Source organism: Manis pentadactyla, chromosome 16 (genome assembly GCF_030020395.1).
Source record: "Manis pentadactyla isolate mManPen7 chromosome 16, mManPen7.hap1, whole genome shotgun sequence".
Taxonomy (NCBI): Eukaryota; Metazoa; Chordata; class Mammalia; order Pholidota; family Manidae; genus Manis; species Manis pentadactyla.
The window spans coordinates 66,544,232-66,567,891 of NC_080034.1; the positions used below are offsets into that span (position 1 = coordinate 66,544,232).

The 23,660-nt window shown below is 37.0% G+C and overlaps 1 protein-coding gene across 1 annotated transcript in view; it reads left to right on the forward strand.

Annotated features, from left to right (window-relative positions):
• The window catches only part of LOC130681269 (bromodomain adjacent to zinc finger domain protein 2B-like), a 112,280-nt gene that overhangs the window by 21,776 nt on the left and 66,844 nt on the right, over positions 1-23,660 (forward strand). The window contains exons 2-3 of the mRNA XM_057493906.1: positions 2,077-2,212; positions 2,619-2,740. Coding sequence (XP_057349889.1) covers positions 2,684-2,740 — 57 coding nt within the window. The 5' untranslated portion in view covers positions 2,077-2,212; positions 2,619-2,683. The remainder of the gene's footprint in view (positions 1-2,076; positions 2,213-2,618; positions 2,741-23,660) is intronic.

The window sequence follows — 23,660 nt, forward strand, 5'->3', positions numbered from 1 at the left end:
AAGTAGTTTGAGAAAGGTAAATGTTAACTGTACTTGAAATGTTTGGTGGAAGTAATTTTTTAAAACCATCTGGTCCTTGACTTTGTAAACAGTGTTTTTTTTTTTTTTTGATTATCAGTGCAGTTCATTACTGTTAATCTGTCAGTGGAGATTTTCTATTTCTTCTGTCTGGTTCAGTTTTGGAATATCGTGCATTTCTAGGAGCTTCTTACAACAGCCTCTTGCAGTCCTTTGTGTTTCTGTTGTGTCAGTTGTAGCTTTTCTTTCATTTCTGACTTGAGCTGTCTATTCATTTACACATGGCCATCCTTTTGCCTCGTCTCCATTTGTTGATGTTGGTGAACTCTAAATAAGCAAATGGAAGAATAAAGTCTAAAGGCCCTGTTTTCTGTGTGGAAGTGCTTTCATTTCTTTGGCGAGGTTCAAGATTCTGTAATCTGTTGGGTCCATTTGTGAACTGTCTGTTCTATTTCATTTATTTGTGTGTATTTATTTATTTATTTACTTTTATTTTATTAATCAGGAGAAAAGAAGTGCAATTTATAGTGTGGCTTGACATTTAAGTCATAAGTTTCATCTTAACACACCTGCCCAATAAAAGGGTGAATGACCTGTGGAAACCTCTGGTAAGTGTTGGTTCTAGACATCAACATCAAGACAGCTGGGTTTTTTAAATGGAGGGTGTCAAGCACGCATTTGGTTTTGACTGGTAAAGCAGGTGGTTAGAACTAGTTGAGTTTTAGGTGTTTGAAAATATTCAGGCTAATGAAGACAGGTTTACAGATCAGGGTAATACTGTAGAATGGAAATACAATTTGTTCACTTAATCTAGTGCAGTTTTATAACTTTCTAATATGTAAGTTGCTTGCCTCCTGAAATTGGAGTTACATGCTTGGCAAGTCTGTTATCCACTTGCAGCCAGGAGGGTCCTTGTTGTTGGAGCACAGATAAGAAACAGGGCAACTAGGAAGACGTGCTGTGTTATTTTTTTTCTATAAGTTTGGTAGTTAGTTTGAAGATTTTTAAATAGCAAGGCAAAATCTAATTTCTCAGTCATCTTCTGGATCCATTAGGATGAAATCGCTGCTTTGGACAGTTACCATGAAGTCTCAGTCAAGGGCTGTCAAGTTCTGTTCCTTCAGTGGTTTCTGTCAGGGCAGAGAAGGTGTCAGTGCTTTTGTGGTTGGGAGACTTGTTGTTTGGGGTTACTCCGATGCCGGGGTTTTTGTTCACGAAGTCGAAGAATGAGCTTCACAAACACTCAAGGTAGGAGAGCAAGGTACAGGCTTTTATTTAGAGATAAAGCGAAAGGACAGAGCTCGTGGCTCACACCTGGAGGGGACAAGAGAGGCCCTGTGTGTATTCATTTTAAATATGTTCCTTTAATTATTGCAGCTGTGCAATTAAGCTTGAAATTTTAACATTTGAGTTCAACTTCTTCTTTATCATTGTATAGATGAACAGGTATTCAAATGAATTGTCACTTCCTGCAATATAGTGTGGTAAGGTTATTGTTGGGATTACTTGGGAGCTCTAAGTCCATTTGAGGAAAATGGACATCTTAGTAATGGAATTTTGATTATGGGCAGTATATCTCTGTTGTTTTGTTTTTTCTTTCATTGCTGTCAAAAATGTTTCACATGTTTTTCCCCAGAGATCTACAAGTATTTTGTTGCATTTGAGCATTTGTATTTTTGCATTTTTTGGTTTTGGTGGATATAAATGATACTGTTTCTAACATATTCCCATCATATGTTAATGTTTGACTGAAAATCAGAATTTTTTATGTTCACTTTGCTCTTAAGTTTATGGTATATGTGTAAAATCCCATCTGGCACAGAGCATCAGGCTCAATTTCTGTTTAAACTTAACCATATATTTTTCACTGAATAATCATATATTGGATTTGAGCCCTTTACCAGGACTTCTAAGAAGGGGCCCAACCATCAGTAGTGACTATGTTTGAGCTATGGGATGCCTGAACCTGCCTTTTCTGGCACGCATTGAGCACGTGTGCTCATCCTGTGCACTCTGGTACCTTTGCTAGAGTGAAGACTTGAGCTTTTGTATCTGCAGGACGCAGGAGGCTGGGCTGCAACTTTGGGATGCCTTGGGAGCCCAGTCCACCAGGAGGAAAATGCGTCCTGTGTTGGGGTCCTGACACCTGCAGATGGGGCTTTGCCATGATTTCTTCTGGATGTTTCTGTAAGGAGTGAGTACAGAACCTGCCATTTTCTGTCATATTCCTAGATGCTTTCTTTATTAAATTCTCATATAGTATTGTAACATTTTTTTTTACGTGTGTTGCATAAAATTTCTTAGGTAAATAGGGCTGGTGTTATCTATACAATAAAACTGTTATGAAAGACCAGAATTAGATTATGTAATAGCTCCAGGGTCTGGGGCATAGTGTGTGCCCAGAAAGAATAATATTTTGTGAATTTAAAATGCTTTATGGAAGCAGATCAAGTGAGGAATGAGCCAGCTCTTAGAGCTTTGTGCCCTTGTGTGAGTCATCTTTAAGGATCTGACCCCGTAATAATTAATGCGCAATGTTCCTCATTCACTGAGGGTTTCTAAGGATTAACTTTATATTATTCTGTATCGTTTTGATTCAGGATTGTTTCTGTAGAGAAATGCCACTTCAGCATCATATACACAGTCATAAAATTCATATCAAGAAATGGGAGCAGCCAGTCTTCCCTGGAACCTGAGGCAAAGAGGAAAAAGTCACACCCTAGTAAGTCCCTTCACTCACCTGTATTGTTACTTTTCCAACATTAAAGTAATTGAGATCCACTGAAAAGTGGAAGTTTAAGTACATTAAAATTCAGAACATTATTTTGAGTTCTACTATTTTATTGATACCAAACCAGAATTTAGTATGCTTTTATGTCCCTAGCTTTTGAAAAGCTAACTTATCAATATGTTGATATCCCTTGTGGCTTGTCATTTTCAAATGGGATTATCATTGTGCTTGATGATTTCTCCTGAATGAGTGTTGAACATAATTTTTAAAAATTAACTTCCTTCACTAATATGTTCTTTGCCAGACCTCTGTGTGAATGTATTTGTTAAAAACATGCATAAATTAACCAAGGGAACATCTATCTATTTTGATACATGATTTGAGTGAGCAAATTTTATGAATCAGGTTTAGAACAAAATACGATGATGTCTTTTGTCTCCATGCCACCTACTGGATGCTGCTTAACACCATCTAAGGTGAAGTTGTTACCAAATGAGACACACCTGTTTCCACTCAGTCAGCATACAGCAAAGCCAAACACTGACCTGAGCAGTGAAACCAAACCCTGACTTTGGGATGTGGTTTTTTTTAACATAGGGAAAGAAGGTGGGCGTTCCCCAAGCAAGGAGAACGGATAGCTAAAGTTTGAAGCCCTGCACTCACTATTGGCTTACAAGCAAGGGCTTATAAAGGTTATGGGAAAGGGTTGCAGGATGTGTGATGAGCTTGTGGCATTGTTCTGACGGGTCCGTGGTGAGGTGACGGGACTGTTTGAGGAGTGTTAGCTGTCAGCCTTCTGGCGCCACTGAGGCTAGAGTTCACTTGCTCATTGTCAGGAGGTGGCTCGTCTGGTGGAGCCTAAATACCTGTAAAACAAGTCAAGGATACGTGAGTCAAGAGTCAGTCTGTGGCCTTGAGGGGGAAATCAGAGTCCTGGGCCATTTTAGTTTGCTTTACCTTGGTTTGCAAACCCCATTTTCTTTCTTCTTAACTTACACATTCTGATTCCCATACTGTGGGTCATATTTGATGGACCCAGTCTTCTATATCATTGAGATGTCTGAGGGCCTTTATTAGACAGGGAATGCCTGTGCAGTCACAAAACACCTTTAGGACTGAAATCACCGTAACGCTTAAGAGCCAAAACATTGGATGCTTTTTCTAAATGACATGCATTTATGGAAAACAGATTTCCTTAGGTTCCAAGTAGAAATCTGAAGGTACTTTACTTTTGTGTATCTTGGTTTCTGAGATAACAGTGAGATGTTTCTAATCTCCTTCCTATTTCATGTGCTTCCTTCTTGTAATAATTGCAAATTCAAGTTTCTTTTTAGCATGCACATTCCTTTACTTTTTTGGTCTATTTTGAGCTTCAGAAAAAATGTACATAAAACTTGCTTTAGCTTTACATTCCTCTAATATACTTTCTACCTAATGTTCTTTATTGGTAAGCTAGATGACAGGCATTCTAACAAGCATGAGGAATTACATATTGTCCTGGTTTTTCACTAGAGCTGTTTTTTAACCATATGTTTATGATTCATATGATCATCTCATCATGATCAAGTGCATTAAGTTTGAGAGTCTGTCTGTGCCAGCGTGCTTCTGAGTTTAGCACTGTGTATTTTACGTGTTACAACTCCTGAGGGAGTTTTCTTAATTACTAAAGGAATCTAAAATTTTCTGGACTATTCACAGGGGTTTTGTTTTAGTTTCTCATAACTATTGTATAGAATCTTTATTTTACAAGGGTGTCTATGTCTATAAAACCTATAGCATGCTGTAGGATTTACTTCTTCTGAATTGCTTTCATGGAGGAAGCCTGACACAGATTCACACACAGGGGAAGTGGGTGTACAGTCAGGGATTGTCTGCTTGAATTGTGGACAGTATCTGACCATGGAATTCAGATGCTTTCTACCAATGCTTCTATTAATTCTCATAATGGTTAATTTCCTATGACCTTGGAATAATTGAATTTCTCTTAAATATTTAAAGAGCGTATGTATTATATCTCACAATGTAATATTTCAAGTTTACATATTTGTACTAAAGCCAGAAACATTTTCAATTTACTGTTTTTAATTTTCAAATTCATGAAGTATATACGTGTGCCTTATTAAAGTTTTACATTCGTACAACATACTTCCAAATTTATATCGTCTCATTGTGTTTTTAAAAACGAGTGAACTTATAATCATGCTGCTTGGTTAAATTGTCAGTTTTCAGGAGAGTCTTAAAATTATCAGGAGACACCTAAAATTTATTTCCAGTACTCAAAATACCATTCCACAGTGCTAATTTGCATAGAATTTAGTAATATTTTGTATCAAGATTTGGATTCAGCGTAGTGTATATTCTCCTTTGATATTCCATGTATTAACTTTTGAGTCATGTTAACCTGTGTCAAAGTGCACCAATTCCATGTAGTCCCCTACGGCAGCACAGGGGATGTCTGTTCATCACATAGCCCACATACCTCTGCACCATGAATTCCCCTCAAGGTCACGTTGCTCCTTCCTGCCGCTTGCCCGGTAATTTGTCCTTAGAGAATCCCACCCCAACAGAGCCAGAGTGGTGATTCTCTCTCTCCAGTCCCCTCTTCATGCTGCTGGGTCATACCTGCAGGGACAGACTCAGAGCAGCACCATGCAAGAAGCAAAATGACAGCTGGGACCCCAGCTTCTGTCCTCCGTCAGCCTTGTGGAGAGGACTGGATGCAGTAGTTTGGGGGCGCCATGGGCCTTAACGGGAGGAGCGGCAGTAAGAGGGAATGCCCTTGTCCCTGTCCTGTGCCCTGTGGCAAGGGTTCGAGTGTTTTCATAGCAGCCAGGTGAGGAACGGCGTCATGATAGAAAAAGGGGTTTAAAGTTCTCAGTGTTTCCCCAGGCTCCACAAATTATCTGTCACACTGAAGGTACAGTAACAATACAATACTCATGTACTGCCTTCTAAATGTTCAGTTTCTTACAAGGTTGATTAGGTTTAGCTTTACAACTTGGTTCATCTGGGGTAAATCAAGCTCTTCGTCTGTAACGTATTTTGTGGTCAGGTTGACTTAATGGCATAGTATGAACACAGTCATTTAGAAGAGTGTTTTCAGATAATTTCAGACTTACAGAAAACCTGCAATATCCCTGATATTCCTTCATTCAGATTTTCCAGTGGTCACTGCACCACTACATTTGCACCATCATAGAGAGTTGTCCACTGTATTTTTCCAATTAGAGGCATAATTTACCACAGAAATCCTACATGACCCACATTAGAAAATCAAAATTGTTGATAATTCTTACCTGCAGACCAGCTTTAAATATCAGTAAGTGCATCAACTATGAGAAAAATATGTCTGCATTCTGGACCATAGACTTTCTGTCATTTTCATGACCTCACTAAGAATTTTGCATCTATTTTCAATAAGAATATTGGTCTGCAGTCATGTTTTTTCATGGCATCCTAATCTGGATTGATGTCAGGGTAGTGGTGGCCTCATAGAGTGAGCTTGGAAGTGCTCTGTACTCTTCAGTTTTTTCGAAGAGTTTGAGAAAGATTGACATGAATTCTTTAAGAGTTTGGTAGAATTCTCCAGCGAAGCTCTCCGACTACCAGAATCTCTTGTACAGCAAGTGTTCTCCTTTTTTTCATTCATTTATTCTTTCATCAAATATTTATTTATTTTATTTTGGTATCATTAATACACAATCACATGAGCAACATTGTGCTTACTAGATCCCCCCCATTATCACGTGCCCACCACATACCACATTACAGTCACTGTCCATCTGTGTACTAAGATGCTATAGAGTCACTACTTCTCTTCTCTGTGCTTTACTGTCTTCCTCGTTCCCCCGACTATGCTATGGGTGCTAATTGTAATGCCCATTACTCCCCTTCTCCCTACCTTCCCACCCACTCTCGCCAGTCCCTTTCCCTTTGGTAACCATTAGTCCAGTGTTGGGTTCTGTGAGTCTGCTGCTGCTATGTTCCTTCAGTTTTTGCTTGGTTGTTAACACTGCACAGATGAGTGAAATCATTTGGTACTTGTCTTTCTCCACCTGGCTTATGTCACTGAGCATAATACCCTCTAGCTCCATCCATGTTTTTGCACATGGTGGGATTTGCTTCTTTCTTATGGTTGGATAGTATTCTATTGTGTATATAGAATACTCCTCTTTATCCATTCATCTACTGATGGACACTTAGGTTGCTTCCATTTCTTGGCTATTGTAAATAGTGCTGCAATAAACATGGGGGAGGGGGGTTGCATATGTCTTTTTGAACCTGAGAATTTGTTTTCTTTATGTACATTCCTAGGAGTGGAATTCCCAGGTTACATGGTATTTCTATTTTGAGTTTTTTGAGGAACCTCCATATTACTTTCCACCGTGGTTGAACTACTTTACATTCCCACCAGCAGTGTGGGACTGTTCCTCTTTCTCCCCATCCTCGCCAGCATTTGTTGTTCCTGATCTTTTGATGTTGGTCATCCTAACTGGTATGAGGTCAATATTGTGGTTTTAATTTGTATATCCCTGATAATTAGCAATGTGGAGCATCTTTTCATGTGCCTGATTGCCATCTGAATTTCTTCTTTGGCGAAGTGTCTGTTCATATCTTCCACCTATTTTTTAGAACGGTTATTTCCTTTTTGGGTGTTGAGGTGTGTGAGTCATGTATTTTGGATGATAACCCCTTGTTGGATATGTCATTTACAAATATATTCTCCCATACTCTAGGATGCATTTTTGTTCTGCTGATGGTGTCCTTTTCTGTACAGAAGCTTTTTAACATGATGCAGTCCCATTTGTTCATTTTTTATTTTGTTTCCCTTGCCTGAGGAGATGAGTTCAAGAAAAAGTTGCTCATGTTTATATTCAAGAGATTTTTGGCTATGTTTTCTTCTTAAGAGTTTTATGGTTTCACGACTTACATTCAGGTCTTTGATCCATTTTGAGTTTGCTTTTGTGTATGGGATTAGACAACAATCCAGGTTCATTCTCTTGCATGTAGCTGTCCAGTTCTGCCAACACCAGTTGTTGAAGAAGCTGTCATTTCCCCATTGTGTGTCCATGCCTCCTTAATTTTATATTAATTGGTCATATATGCTTGGGTTGATATCTGGGTTCTCTTGTCTGTTCCATTGTTGCACGGGTCTGTTCTTGTGCCCGTACCAAATTGTCTTAATTACTGTGGCTTTGTAGTAGAGCTTGAAGTCGGGGAGAATGATCCCCCCAACCCTCCACTTTTTCTTTTTTCTCAGGATTGTTTTGGCTATTTGAGTTCTCTATGGTTCCATACAAATTGTAGAACTATTTGCTATAGTTCATTGAAGAATGCTGTTGGTATTTTGATAGAGATTGCATTGAATCTGTAGATTGCTTTAGGCAAGATGGCCGTTTTGACAGTATTATTTCTTCCTATCCTTGGGCACAGGATGTATTTCCATTTGTTGGTATCTTCTTTAATTTCTCTCCTGAGTGTCTTGTAGTTTTCAGAGTATATGTCTTTTACTTCGTGGTTAGGTTTATTCCTCGGTATTTTATTGTTTTTGATGTAAATGTGAATGGAATTGTTTTCCTGATTTCTATTTCTGCTCATTTATTGTTAGTGTATAGGAATGCAAGAGATTTCTGTGTATTAGTTTTGTATCCTGCAAATTCGCTGAATTCAGATATTAGATCCAGCAGTTTTGAAGTGGATTATTTAGGGCTTTTGATGTACAATATCATGTCATCTGCAAACAGTGAAAGTTTAACTTCTTCCTTACCAATCTGGATGCCCTTTATTTCTGTGTGTCGTCTAATTGCTGTGGCAAGGACCTCCATAACTATGTTGAATAAAAGTGAGAAGGGTGGGAATCCTTGTCTTGTTCCTGATCTTAAAAGGAAAGACTTTCAGCTTCTCGCTGTTTACTATGATGGTAGCTGTCGGTTTATCATATATGGCCTTTATTATGTTGAGGGTACTTGCCCTCTATACTCATTTTGTTGAGAGTTTATATCATGAATGGATGTTGAAGTTTGTCGAATGCTTTTTCAACGTCCATGTAGATGATCATGTGGTTTTTGTCCTTCTTTCTGTTAATGGCTTTTCTCATATTGTACCTTCCTTGAACCCCTGGAATAAATGCTACTTGATAATGGTGGATGATCTTTTTGATGATAATTTTGATTTCTGTTTGCTAATATTTTGTTGAGTATTTTTGCATCTATGTTCATCAGGGATATTGGTGTGTAATTTTCTTTATTTTGTGGTGTCTTTGCATGGTTTTGGTATTAGAGTGATGCTGGCATCATAGAATGAGTTTGGGAGTATTCCCTCCTCCTCTACTTTTTGGCAAACTGAGGAGGATGGGTGTTAGGTCTTCTCTAAACGTTTCATTAAATTCAGTGGTTTAGGCATCTGATCTGGGGGTTTTGTTCTTTAGGTAGTTTTTTTGATTACCAGTTCAGTTTTGTTGCTGGTAATTGGTCTGTTCAGATTTTCTGTTTTTCTTGAGTCAGTCTTGGAAGGTTGTATTTTTCTAGAAAGTTGTCCATTTTTTCTAGGTTATCCAGTTTGTTAGCATATGATTTTTCATAGTATTCTATTATCATTCTTTGTATTTTTGTGGTGCCCATAGTGCTTCTTCCTTTATCATTTCTGATTCTGCTTACTTGTGTAGAGTCCTTTTTTTCTTGTTAAGTCTGGCTAGGGACTTACCTATTTTGTTTATTTTCTCTAAGAAACAGCTCCCACTTTCATTGATTCTTTCTGTTTTATCTTTCTCGATTTTATGTATTTGTGCTCTAATCTTATGTCCCTCCTTCTGCTGACTTTGGCCCTCATTTGTTCATCTTTTTGTAGTTTCACTGTGAGTTTAGACTGTTTATATGGGACTGTTCCTCTTTTCTGAGGTAGGCCTGTATCGCAGTATACTTCCCTCTTAGGACGGCCTTTGCTGAGTACCACAGAGAGTGTCAGAACAGACTCCTGTAAGTGTCTGGCCAGCTAGGCTGAGGGACGGCAAGAAAAAATGGCACCCCACAGCCCCTCTTCCCCTGGATACATCTCCAGCATATCCCATCCCTCTGACACACATCCCAATGTTAATCCATAAATCACATATAATTTAGGTGCTTTTCAAACTGCTGGGTCTCAGATGGATCATCAGCACACCCGTCCTCCAGGAGCAGAGGCTAGGCCTCCGAGAGTCCTCTGGCCGTCCCAGAGTTCAGCCACACTGATTCTCAAAGCCAGAGGGCTCATCTTCCTGGGGCGGCCCTGGTGTAGGCTTCATCCCCTCACCCCCCATGCCTGCTCCCTCTCATTCATGGGGGGTGGGGCAGGACAGGAGATGGGGCTGACCACAGCTCTGCCCTTTTACCCTTCTCAGTGTGGCCTCTTCTTGTCATTAGCTATGGAAATTCTGTTTTGTCTTTAGGTTATTTCCAGAGTGGGGCATATTGCATGTAGTTTCCTAGGTGTGTACATGAGAAGAGGTGATCCCAGGGTTTTTCTGCCACGGTCTTCTCAGAATCCCCTCTGTAGCCTACTTTTCTAGGCCTTAATTCCCTCATCTGCAATGTGAAGAATATATATATATATAAGCAGGCCTTTAAGATTAATTCTCTTTTAGGTAAGATATTCCAAAAGTCTTTTTATAAACTAATTACCAGGAAATAAAGGATTCTGGAAGTACACTTACAAATAGACAGGTGGTTTTTTTAAAAAAAGAAGGTAACATTGTTTTATTTGAGCTATAGTTAAATTTACTGAAAATTGTTTAGCCAGAAATAATTTGGTAAATGATCAATTCACTGAATGACTAACAGACCTAAAACCGTCAGATCAGACACCTTAATCCAGGTTTAAAACATTCACCACAGGTATTTCAGGCAAGGCCTAGAATAGGTACAGTTTCCATTTCTGAAAAATGTAAGTTCATTCATTCATTTATATAACATTGATCAGTCAGGAAGTGCTAGGCATCCCAAATATTAATGTGAGAAATTGACAGTTGCCTAGGACTGCAGATCTGAGAGGAAATACTTGAAGCAAAGGTTTGGTGATACTAAAACTTAAAGAACAAAACAACAGCAAAAAAAATCTCAGTAAGGGATATGGCTGGTAATTGTAGGTCTGCTTTTGTTATGTAGCTGTATTCCTATTATTGTTATGTGTGTATGCAATTTAATTAGTAGTTTGATAAAACCTGTACCTGCTTATGTTACTCTACAAGAAGATATGTCAAAGAAATAATCAATCTTCCCATGTTTTCTTCTGTCTGCTACTTCTGTAGCTTTTCTTCTTCCTTCCTAATTACAACCCTTAAATAGAATTCGTGCCTCATATCAAATTTGCCGAGTTTCATAGTTCTTCCAAGTGGTAAAGATACCTCAAGACAAATGCTGGGCATAGAAGCCACAGGGCATAAATCTGCAAAGAAGTAAAAAGCTAACCTTGTCAAACAATATTGCTTCTCTCTCACCAACTTTACATTTCCCTGTATGGCCCCGGAAGATGACTGGTTAGCCAGAGACGGGTAAGATTCCTCAAGGGAGGAACAACCTAAGACAGGCACAGTCGCAGGGGGGCCATCAGGTGAGAAATTGGGGATCAACAGAGGTGAGGCTTAGAACTTCACCCCCCCTGTTTTGAGAGAAATCTTCTGCATACATGGATGTTTTGTCGCCCTTGTCTAGATTGGATTAACACACAGTCTACAGGCACAGACCTGATCATCTACATTTGCCCTCTTAGAGCACTAAATTATGTTTTCTACCTTTATCTTGCATCTACCTACCACTCCAGCATTTTATCTAAAAAAAAGATAATAATAATAAGGGAGAAATGTGGGATTCACATATAAATCAAGTATAAAAATCAAATCTGACTTGATTGTTTATAGTTCATGATGCATGATCAAAACTGAAAGTTTCTGTTATATCACTGCCCTTGCACTGTTCCCCATGTAAGAACTTATTCACTATGTAAGAAGTTGTTCACCATGTAAGAACTTGTTCGTTATGCTTCAGAAGATTGGAGACTGTTGAGAATTAGGCTTGGGGTGGATTAATGATTGTGCATTGAGTCCCCTATACAGAATTTTATTGTTAACCACCATTTGATCAAGAAATATGAGAGATGCCCTCTCAAACAAACAAACAAAATGAACTCAAAATTGATCATAAGCCAACATGTGAAGTGTAAGAGTTTCAGAAGAGAACACAGAACTATTCAGGAGTAGGAGAAGGGGAAGAGTTCTTGGCACCAAAGCGCAATGCATAAATTAAAGATTGATAAATGGGATTATCTCAGAATGCAAATTAAAAGCATAAATACATACCAGTAGACTAACCCATTCAATGGCTACATTTAAAGACTAATAATAACAAACGTTGGCAAGAGTTTGAAGCATTTGGAACTCTCAACATTGCAAGTGGGAATATGAGACAATACAAGCACTTTAGAAATTCCTAAAAATAAACACTGTATCTCCTAGCAATCCCACTTCTTAGTACTTACCTAAGACAAATGGAAAAATATACCCACATGGAAATGCCTCAAATGTTCATAGTGGCTTCATTCACAATAGCCCGAAACTAGAAATAATACCCACTAACTGGAGAGTGGATTTTGAGAAGTGGTACATCTATATAAGGAAATACCACTTTTTAATAAAAAGAAAAAGAAGTGTTGATACACACATTATCAATGAATCTTAAACTAATTAGGCTGAAAGAAAGAAGTCAGATGAAATAGTGTACATATTGCATGGTTCCCATTTTATAAATTTACAGGAAAAGAAAACTATGTTGTCAAAAAGCAAATTACTAGTTGCCTGTGGCCAGGAGTAGAGAGAAAACTGCACTGTAAAGGGGCAGAAGGAATCATTGGGAGGTAATCGAAATGCTTTTTGCTTGATTGTGATTGTAGATTCATAATTGAATAATATATGTAAATGTGATCAAATTGTACACTTTAAGTGGATGTGTTTATTATTCTGAAGTTTATTATACTTCAGAATAGGTTTTTTTGAAATCCCCAAACTTGAGGTTGGAATATATTGGCTCTTTCTCATGTGATGGCATTGTTCTTCAGTTTGATTAGTGTGTGGATTACATGCATGTATACATTTGTCTAAACCCCTCAAACTCTGTACCTAAGATTTCTGCGTTTTACTATATGCAAGTATGCTTCAAAAAAAGAAAAATCTCAGTAAGTTGGCAAATCATTCAGTGAAAGCTGACTTTTGGTGGAATGGGTTCCCTCATTTACTTATTTACTGCTCCCCTCCCTATTAAACCATCCTGAAGTATATAAACTCAAACAAAAATGGGAGCAACAAAAGGAACATAAAGACAGCAACGATATAAAGGCACAAGTGAGACTTGATCACACGTCCTATTAAGACCTGAACACGGGCCGGTGGACAGGGGACTCTGGTTGTCAGTGAGACAGGAAGTCCAGTTACTTAGACAGCTCAGTGTCCACAAGGCACAGTGAACACAGACCAGTTGCTCATGAGACGTTTAGCTATACTTTGGAGTATCATTTATGAAGAGTAATGGGAATATTGAAATAGAAACTCACATTTAAATAAAATTTCATAATCTTAAAAAAATTCTGAATAATGGAAACATTCTAAAATCAATTCATTTGAGGTAATTTTTCTAATCTTGAAATACTTGAAAGTAATAAATTTATTTGCCATTTTCCTCAAGTATTTCTCCATCTTCTATGTTAACTTGGTTCTGGAAGAAAACTTTACTACTCTTTGCCTTTTCCATGTTACTTAGAGGCCACTTCAGACCTGCCTGGTCTCCAGTCGGGCTTCTTTCCCTCACATCCAGGCAGTCCTCTCTCCAAGAAAAGAGCCTCATTATTTACCTGCTTTTCTAGCTCTAGTTCTCAGGCCCTAAGTCAGACCATCTTTATTTGTTAAGTGGACATTTGAGACAACTTTCTGTCCCGACCTCTGCATCCTTTTTCAGACTCATCACCTACTCAGGGTGACGTTCTGGGATCGCCTGAGTCAGAGTGACCCGAGTCTGAGGTCCCAGTTAGAGATGCTTGTCCTTTGAGGAGAGGACGCTCTCCCACTTAACCTCTGTAGAGAATGTGCCTGTATAGAGTAGGTGCCTCAAGTGTCTTAAGTAGCGGAAACTGTCTTTATGATGACGCATCACAGCCTAATAGTATACTGGTATGTGTTACAGTGTAGAGTGAACTTTACTCATTTACTATGATTATTTCATTCAGTCTGAAAAAACTTAAACCTTTTCTTCTCTCTCACCATAGTATTTATAGAAATGAATGTGTTACTGCTAGTGATTTAAATTAGTAACTGTGGAAAGGAGAATTATAATGGTATAAAAGGCTTGATCTGTCACCATCTCTATCTTCTTAGTCATCTTTTTTCACTTTATCCTGTTTCTTTTAGATCTTAAAGATTATTTTCAGGAACCATTTACTATCTTAGTCTTAGAAATTAAAGAAAGAATAAACTCCATTTTATGCATAATTTCTGAATGATGTAAAAGCATAGGAATCAAATGATATAAATTGTATTTGCCTTTTCTAAGGAAAAGTTTATTGACAAAAAATACTTCTTTTTTTCATCACCCACAATTGTTTTGAGTGTTGAGTGAATTAAAGTTTTAATACAAGCTTGATATTTTCCTAACAATCCAGTTCTCATTTTATGAAATCCCGGAGTCAGAAGATAGCCGGTTACATGAATCGCCCTTAGATAGTATTTATTTATAAATGCCAAAAGCAAAAATGTAAATGATGTCATTTGTCAGGTGAATTTTGGACACCAAAATAATCTGTACCTTTTTGGACACAGGTATATTTTCCTAGCTGAATAAAATATAACTGTGTAAAAATTATAACTGGATAAAAAAAACGATTAATTGATGGAACCCTTGAAATTCAGTCAAAAGCTCCCCATGCTGGTGAACATAAAGCTGTTCTGCTGGCTTCCTTCTTAGTGTTTCATGGTGTAAAAATGCAGTTAGTACAAGTGCTGATCCCACTGACTTCATTTGAAATCTCAGCAAAAATTCTCTCGTCAGAATTATTATTTAAAATGGGAATTACTGAACAGATTTAGTTTAGATATTTTTTTGACATGTAGACACTGAGTATATGCATTGGTTTTTTCTGTAACCCTGCCATAGCATCATCTTGACTGTGCTTTCATGCCTGAATATTGTGATGAGTATCAAGTATAAAAATGTCTTTGTAATATCAGTGAAGTACATGTAGTGGCTAATACCCCAGGTTTTAGAGAGAGACAGTCCTGGGTTCAAATCACACATTTCTGTTCCTTATTGCCAGGGCACCTCAGGAAACGATTTAACCTCACTTGGTGTGTGATTCCCTCAATGGAAATACAGGGACAGTAAAACCCACCTTCCTAGGTAAAATGATTATGAAGATTAAAGTAAAGAGTGCATTCAAAATGCCTCGGACAAAGCACGGTGCTTGGACTGTGGGGTCTAACTGTCCTCCATGATGGGGGAAGAGCAGTGCTTGTGTCCATGGCACCCACTGTGTGAGGTCATCATGTGCCATGATTCTGAGCCTGGCGCCACAGCATAAAGGGCAGTCAGGACTGCTGGCTCTGGCTGCAGAAGTGCCCAGAGTGGTTCAGGTGAATCCTGCTTTGAGATTCTTTGAAGGAATAAGAAACATTTAAAAATTTTCTTAACGTTCACAGCAAAGGAATTCTCTGTCAAAAAAGAAGTATAAGGTAATTTAAAATTGTTTTAGAAAGGTTACTTTGAAAGAATGCTTTTCCTATGTCTGGAAATACTACTTTGGACTCCAAATAAGGTCATGTAACAGTGTATTTGTTTTGATTGCCTTACGGAGGACAACCAGCTCTTCTTTATTACCTATGCATTAAGCAGGCTTCTTCCTGTAATACACTAGCGTTATGCTTTTGTATGTTTCCGTAAACCTTTTTTTTCTTCTCTCTCACCGTAGTATTTATAGAAATGAATGTGTTACTGAAAGATTTAAATTAGTAACTGTAGAAAGGAGAATTATAACGGTATAAAAGGCTTGATCTGTCACCATCTCTATCTTCTTAGTCATCTTTTTTCTCTTTATCCTGTTTCTTTTAGATCTTAAAGATTATTTTCAAGAACCATTTACTATCTTTGTCTTAGAAATAAAGAAAAAAAGAATAAACTTTTTATGCATAATTTCTGAATGATGAAAAAGCATAGGAATCAAATGATATAAATTGTATTTGCTTTTTCTAAGGAAAAGCTTACTGAGAAAAAATACTACTTTTTTTCGTCACCCACAATTGTTTTGACTGTTGAGTGAATTAAAGTTTTAATACTAGGTTGAGATTTTCCTAACAATCCATTTCTCATTTTATGAAATCCTGGAGTTCGAAGATAGCCCAATACATGAAACACGTTAGAAAGTATTTATTTATAAATGCCAAAAGCAAAATGTAAATGATGTCATTTGTCAGGTGAATTTTGGACATCAACATAATCTCTACCTTTTTGGACACAGGTATATTTTCCTATCTGAATAAAATATAACTGTGTAAAAATTATTACTGGATAAAAAAAGATTAATTGATGGAACCCTTGAAATTCAGTCAAAATCTCCCCATGCTGGTGAACATAAAGCTGTTCTGCTGGCTTCCTTCTTAGTGTTTCATGGTGTAAAAATGCAGTTAGTACAAGTGCTGATCCCACTGACTTCATTTGAAATCTCAGCAAAAATTCTCTCGTCAGAATTATTATTTAAAATGGCAATTACTGAACAGATTTAGTTTAGATATTTTTTTGACATGTAGACACTGAGTATATGCATTGGTTTTTTCTGTAACCCTGCCATAGCATCATCTTGACTGTGCTTTCATGCCTGAATATTGTGATGAGTATCAAGTATAAAAATGTCTTTGTAATATCAGTGAAGTACATGTAGTGGCTAATACCCCAGGTTTTAGAGAGAGACAGTCCTGGGTTCAAATCACACATTTCTGTTCCTTATTGCCAGGGCACCTCAGGAAACGATTTAACCTCACTTGGTGTGTGATTCCCTCAATGGAAATACAGGGACAGTAAAACCCACCTTCCTAGGTAAAATGATTATGAAGATTAAAGTAAAGAGTGCATTCAAAATGCCTCGGACAAAGCACGGTGCTTGGACTGTGGGGTCTAACTGTCCTCCATGATGGGGGAAGAGCAGTGCTTGTGTCCATGGCACCCACTGTGTGAGGTCATCATGTGCCATGATTCTGAGCCTGGCGCCACAGCATAAAGGGCAGTCAGGACTGCTGGCTCTGGCTGCAGAAGTGCCCAGAGTGGTTCAGGTGAATCCTGCTTTGAGATTCTTTGAAGGAATAAGAAACATTTAAAAATTTTCTTAACGTTCACAGCAAAGGAATTCTCTGTCAAAAAAGAAGTATAAGGTAATTTAAAATTGTTTTAGAAAGGTTACTTTGAAAGAATGCTTTTCCTATGTCTGGAAATACTACTTTGGACTCCAAATAAGGTCATGTAACAGTGTATTTGTTTTGATTGCCTTACGGAGGACAACCAGCTCTTCTTTATTACCTATGCATTAAGCAGGCTTCTTCCTGTAATACACTAGCGTTATGCTTTTGTATGTTTCCGTAAACCTTTTTTTTCTTCTCTCTCACCGTAGTATTTATAGAAATGAATGTGTTACTGAAAGATTTAAATTAGTAACTGTAGAAAGGAGAATTATAACGGCATAAATGGCTTGATCTGTCACCATCTCTATCTTCTTAGTCATCTTTTTTCTCTTTATCCTGTTTCTTTTAGATCTTAAAGATTATTTTCAAGAACCATTTACTATCTTTGTCTTAGAAATAAAGAAAAAAAGAATAAACTTTTTATGCATAATTTCTGAATGATGAAAAAGCATAGGAATCAAATGATATAAATTGTATTTGCTTTTTCTAAGGAAAAGCTTACTGAGAAAAAATACTACTTTTTTTCGTCACCCACAATTGTTTTGACTGTTGAGTGAATTAAAGTTTTAATACTAGGTTGAGATTTTCCTAACAATCCATTTCTCATTTTATGAAATCCTGGAGTTCGAAGATAGCCCAATACATGAAACACGTTAGAAAGTATTTATTTATAAATGCCAAAAGCAAAATGTAAATGATGTCATTTGTCAGGTGAATTTTGGACATCAACATAATCTCTACCTTTTTGGACACAGGTATATTTTCCTATCTGAATAAAATATAACTGTGTAAAAATTATTACTGGATAAAAAAAAGATTAATTGATGGAACCCTTGAAATTCAGTCAAAATCTCCCCATGCTGGTGAACATAAAGCTGTTCTGCTGGCTTCCTTCTTAGTGTTTCATGGTGTAAAAATGCAGTTAGTACAAGTGCTGATCCCACTGACTTCATTTGAAATCTCAGCAAAAATTCTCTCGTCAGAATTATTATTTAAAATGGGAATTACTGAACAGATTTAGTTTAGATATTTTTTTGACATGTAGACACTGAGTATATGCATTGGTTTTTTCTGTAACCCTGCCATAGCATCATCTTGACTGTGCTTTCATGCCTGAATATTGTGATGAGTATCAAGTATAAAAATGTCTTTGTAATATCAGTGAAGTACATGTAGTGCTAATACCCCAGGTTTTAGAGAGAGACAGTCCTGGGTTCAAATCACACATTTCTGTTCCTTATTGCCAGGGCACCTCAGGAAACGATTTAACCTCACTTGGTGTGTGATTCCCTCAATGGAAATACAGGGACAGTAAAACCCACCTTCCTAGGTAAAATGATTATGAAGATTAAAGTAAAGAGTGCATTCAAAATGCCTCGGACAAAGCACGGTGCTTGGACTGTGGGGTCTAACTGTCCTCCATGATGGGGGAAGAGCAGTGCTTGTGTCCATGGCACCCACTGTGTGAGGTCATCATGTGCCATGATTCTGAGCCTGGCGCCACAGCATAAAGGGCAGTCAGGACTGCTGGCTCTGGCTGCAGAAGTGCCCAGAGTGGTTCAGGTGAATCCTGCTTTGAGATTCTTTGAAGGAATAAGAAACATTTAAAAATTTTCTTAACGTTCACAGCAAAGGAATTCTCTGTCAAAAAAGAAGTATAAGGTAATTTAAAATTGTTTTAGAAAGGTTACTTTGAAAGAATGCTTTTCCTATGTCTGGAAATACTACTTTGGACTCCAAATAAGGTCATGTAACAGTGTATTTGTTTTGATTGCCTTACGGAGGACAACCAGCTCTTCTTTATTACCTATGCATTAAGCAGGCTTCTTCCTGTAATACACTAGCGTTATGCTTTTGTATGTTTCCGTAAACCTTTTTTTTCTTCTCTCTCACCGTAGTATTTATAGAAATGAATGTGTTACTGAAAGATTTAAATTAGTAACTGTAGAAAGGAGAATTATAACGGTATAAAAGGCTTGATCTGTCACCATCTCTATCTTCTTAGTCATCTTTTTTCTCTTTATCCTGTTTCTTTTAGATCTTAAAGATTATTTTCAAGAACCATTTACTATCTTTGTCTTAGAAATAAAGAAAAAAAGAATAAACTTTTTATGCATAATTTCTGAATGATGAAAAAGCATAGGAATCAAATGATATAAATTGTATTTGCTTTTTCTAAGGAAAAGCTTACTGAGAAAAAATACTACTTTTTTTCGTCACCCACAATTGTTTTGACTGTTGAGTGAATTAAAGTTTTAATACTAGGTTGAGATTTTCCTAACAATCCATTTCTCATTTTATGAAATCCTGGAGTTCGAAGATAGCCCAATACATGAAACACGTTAGAAAGTATTTATTTATAAATGCCAAAAGCAAAATGTAAATGATGTCATTTGTCAGGTGAATTTTGGACATCAACATAATCTCTACCTTTTTGGACACAGGTATATTTTCCTATCTGAATAAAATATAACTGTGTAAAAATTATTACTGGATAAAAAAAGATTAATTGATGGAACCCTTGAAATTCAGTCAAAATCTCCCCATGCTGGTGAACATAAAGCTGTTCTGCTGGCTTCCTTCTTAGTGTTTCATGGTGTAAAAATGCAGTTAGTACAAGTGCTGATCCCACTGACTTCATTTGAAATCTCAGCAAAAATTCTCTCGTCAGAATTATTATTTAAAATGGCAATTACTGAACAGATTTAGTTTAGATATTTTTTTGACATGTAGACACTGAGTATATGCATTGGTTTTTTCTGTAACCCTGCCATAGCATCATCTTGACTGTGCTTTCATGCCTGAATATTGTGATGAGTATCAAGTATAAAAATGTCTTTGTAATATCAGTGAAGTACATGTAGTGGCTAATACCCCAGGTTTTAGAGAGAGACAGTCCTGGGTTCAAATCACACATTTCTGTTCCTTATTGCCAGGGCACCTCAGGAAACGATTTAACCTCACTTGGTGTGTGATTCCCTCAATGGAAATACAGGGACAGTAAAACCCACCTTCCTAGGTAAAATGATTATGAAGATTAAAGTAAAGAGTGCATTCAAAATGCCTCGGACAAAGCACGGTGCTTGGACTGTGGGGTCTAACTGTCCTCCATGATGGGGGAAGAGCAGTGCTTGTGTCCATGGCACCCACTGTGTGAGGTCATCATGTGCCATGATTCTGAGCCTGGCGCCACAGCATAAAGGGCAGTCAGGACTGCTGGCTCTGGCTGCAGAAGTGCCCAGAGTGGTTCAGGTGAATCCTGCTTTGAGATTCTTTGAAGGAATAAGAAACATTTAAAAATTTTCTTAACGTTCACAGCAAAGGAATTCTCTGTCAAAAAAGAAGTATAAGGTAATTTAAAATTGTTTTAGAAAGGTTACTTTGAAAGAATGCTTTTCCTATGTCTGGAAATACTACTTTGGACTCCAAATAAGGTCATGTAACAGTGTATTTGTTTTGATTGCCTTACGGAGGACAACCAGCTCTTCTTTATTACCTATGCATTAAGCAGGCTTCTTCCTGTAATACACTAGCGTTATGCTTTTGTATGTTTCCGTAAACCTTTTTTTTCTTCTCTCTCACCGTAGTATTTATAGAAATGAATGTGTTACTGAAAGATTTAAATTAGTAACTGTAGAAAGGAGAATTATAACGGCATAAATGGCTTGATCTGTCACCATCTCTATCTTCTTAGTCATCTTTTTTCTCTTTATCCTGTTTCTTTTAGATCTTAAAGATTATTTTCAAGAACCATTTACTATCTTTGTCTTAGAAATAAAGAAAAAAAGAATAAACTTTTTATGCATAATTTCTGAATGATGAAAAAGCATAGGAATCAAATGATATAAATTGTATTTGCTTTTTCTAAGGAAAAGCTTACTGAGAAAAAATACTACTTTTTTTCGTCACCCACAATTGTTTTGACTGTTGAGTGAATTAAAGTTTTAATACTAGGTTGAGATTTTCCTAACAATCCATTTCTCATTTTATGAAATCCTGGAGTTCGAAGATAGCCCAATACATGAAACACGTTAGAAAGTATTTATTTATAAATGCCAAAAGCAAAATGTAAATGATGTCATTTGTCAGGTGAATTTTGGACATCAACATAATCTCTACCTTTTTGGACACAGGTATATTTTCCTATCTGAATAAAATATAACTGTGTAAAAATTATTACTGGATAAAAAAAAGATTAATTGATGGAACCCTTGAAATTCAGTCAAAATCTCCCCATGCTGGTGAACATAAAGCTGTTCTGCTGGCTTCCTTCTTAGTGTTTCATGGTGTAAAAATGCAGTTAGTACAAGTGCTGATCCCACTGACTTCATTTGAAATCTCAGCAAAAATTCTCTCGTCAGAATTATTATTTAAAATGGGAATTACTGAACAGATTTAGTTTAGATATTTTTTTGACATGTAGACACTGAGTATATGCATTGGTTTTTTCTGTAACCCTGCCATAGCATCATCTTGACTGTGCTTTCATGCCTGAATATTGTGATGAGTATCAAGTATAAAAATGTCTTTGTAATATCAGTGAAGTACATGTAGTGCTAATACCCCAGGTTTTAGAGAGAGACAGTCCTGGGTTCAAATCACACATTTCTGTTCCTTATTGCCAGGGCACCTCAGGAAACGATTTAACCTCACTTGGTGTGTGATTCCCTCAATGGAAATACAGGGACAGTAAAACCCACCTTCCTAGGTAAAATGATTATGAAGATTAAAGTAAAGAGTGCATTCAAAATGCCTCGGACAAAGCACGGTGCTTGGACTGTGGGGTCTAACTGTCCTCCATGATGGGGGAAGAGCAGTGCTTGTGTCCATGGCACCCACTGTGTGAGGTCATCATGTGCCATGATTCTGAGCCTGGCGCCACAGCATAAAGGGCAGTCAGGACTGCTGGCTCTGGCTGCAGAAGTGCCCAGAGTGGTTCAGGTGAATCCTGCTTTGAGATTCTTTGAAGGAATAAGAAACATTTAAAAATTTTCTTAACGTTCACAGCAAAGGAATTCTCTGTCAAAAAAGAAGTATAAGGTAATTTAAAATTGTTTTAGAAAGGTTACTTTGAAAGAATGCTTTTCCTATGTCTGGAAATACTACTTTGGACTCCAAATAAGGTCATGTAACAGTGTATTTGTTTTGATTGCCTTACGGAGGACAACCAGCTCTTCTTTATTACCTATGCATTAAGCAGGCTTCTTCCTGTAATACACTAGCGTTATGCTTTTGTATGTTTCCGTAAACCTTTTTTTTCTTCTCTCTCACCGTAGTATTTATAGAAATGAATGTGTTACTGAAAGATTTAAATTAGTAACTGTAGAAAGGAGAATTATAACGGTATAAAAGGCTTGATCTGTCACCATCTCTATCTTCTTAGTCATCTTTTTTCTCTTTATCCTGTTTTAGATCTTAAAGATTATTTTCAAGAACCATTTACTATCTTTGTCTTAGAAATAAAGAAAAAAAGAATAAACTTTTTATGCATAATTTCTGAATGATGAAAAAGCATAGGAATCAAATGATATAAATTGTATTTGCTTTTTCTAAGGAAAAGCTTACTGAGAAAAAATACTACTTTTTTTCGTCACCCACAATTGTTTTGACTGTTGAGTGAATTAAAGTTTTAATACTAGGTTGAGATTTTCCTAACAATCCATTTCTCATTTTATGAAATCCTGGAGTTCGAAGATAGCCCAATACATGAAACACGTTAGAAAGTATTTATTTATAAATGCCAAAAGCAAAATGTAAATGATGTCATTTGTCAGGTGAATTTTGGACATCAACATAATCTCTACCTTTTTGGACACAGGTATATTTTCCTATCTGAATAAAATATAACTGTGTAAAAATTATTACTGGATAAAAAAAAGATTAATTGATGGAACCCTTGAAATTCAGTCAAAATCTCCCCATGCTGGTGAACATAAAGCTGTTCTGCTGGCTTCCTTCTTAGTGTTTCATGGTGTAAAAATGCAGTTAGTACAAGTGCTGATCCCACTGACTTCATTTGAAATCTCAGCAAAAATTCTCTCGTCAGAATTATTATTTAAAATAGGAATTACTGAACAGATTTAATTTAGATATTTTTTTGACATGTAGACACTGAGTATATGCATTGGTTTTTTCTGTAACCCTACCATAGCATCATCTTGACTGTGCTTTCATGCCTGAATATTGTGATGAGTATCAAGTATAAAAATGTCTTTGTAATATCAGTGAAGTACATGTAGTGGCTAATACCCCAGGTTTTAGAGAGAGACAGTCCTGGGTTCAAATCACACATTTCTGTTCCTTATTGCCAGGGCACCTCAGGAAACGATTTAACCTCACTTGGTGTGTGATTCCCTCAATGGTAATACAGGGACAGTAAAACCCACCTTCCTAGGTAAAATGATTATGAAGATTAAAGTAAAGAGTGCATTGAAAATGCCTCGGACAAAGCAC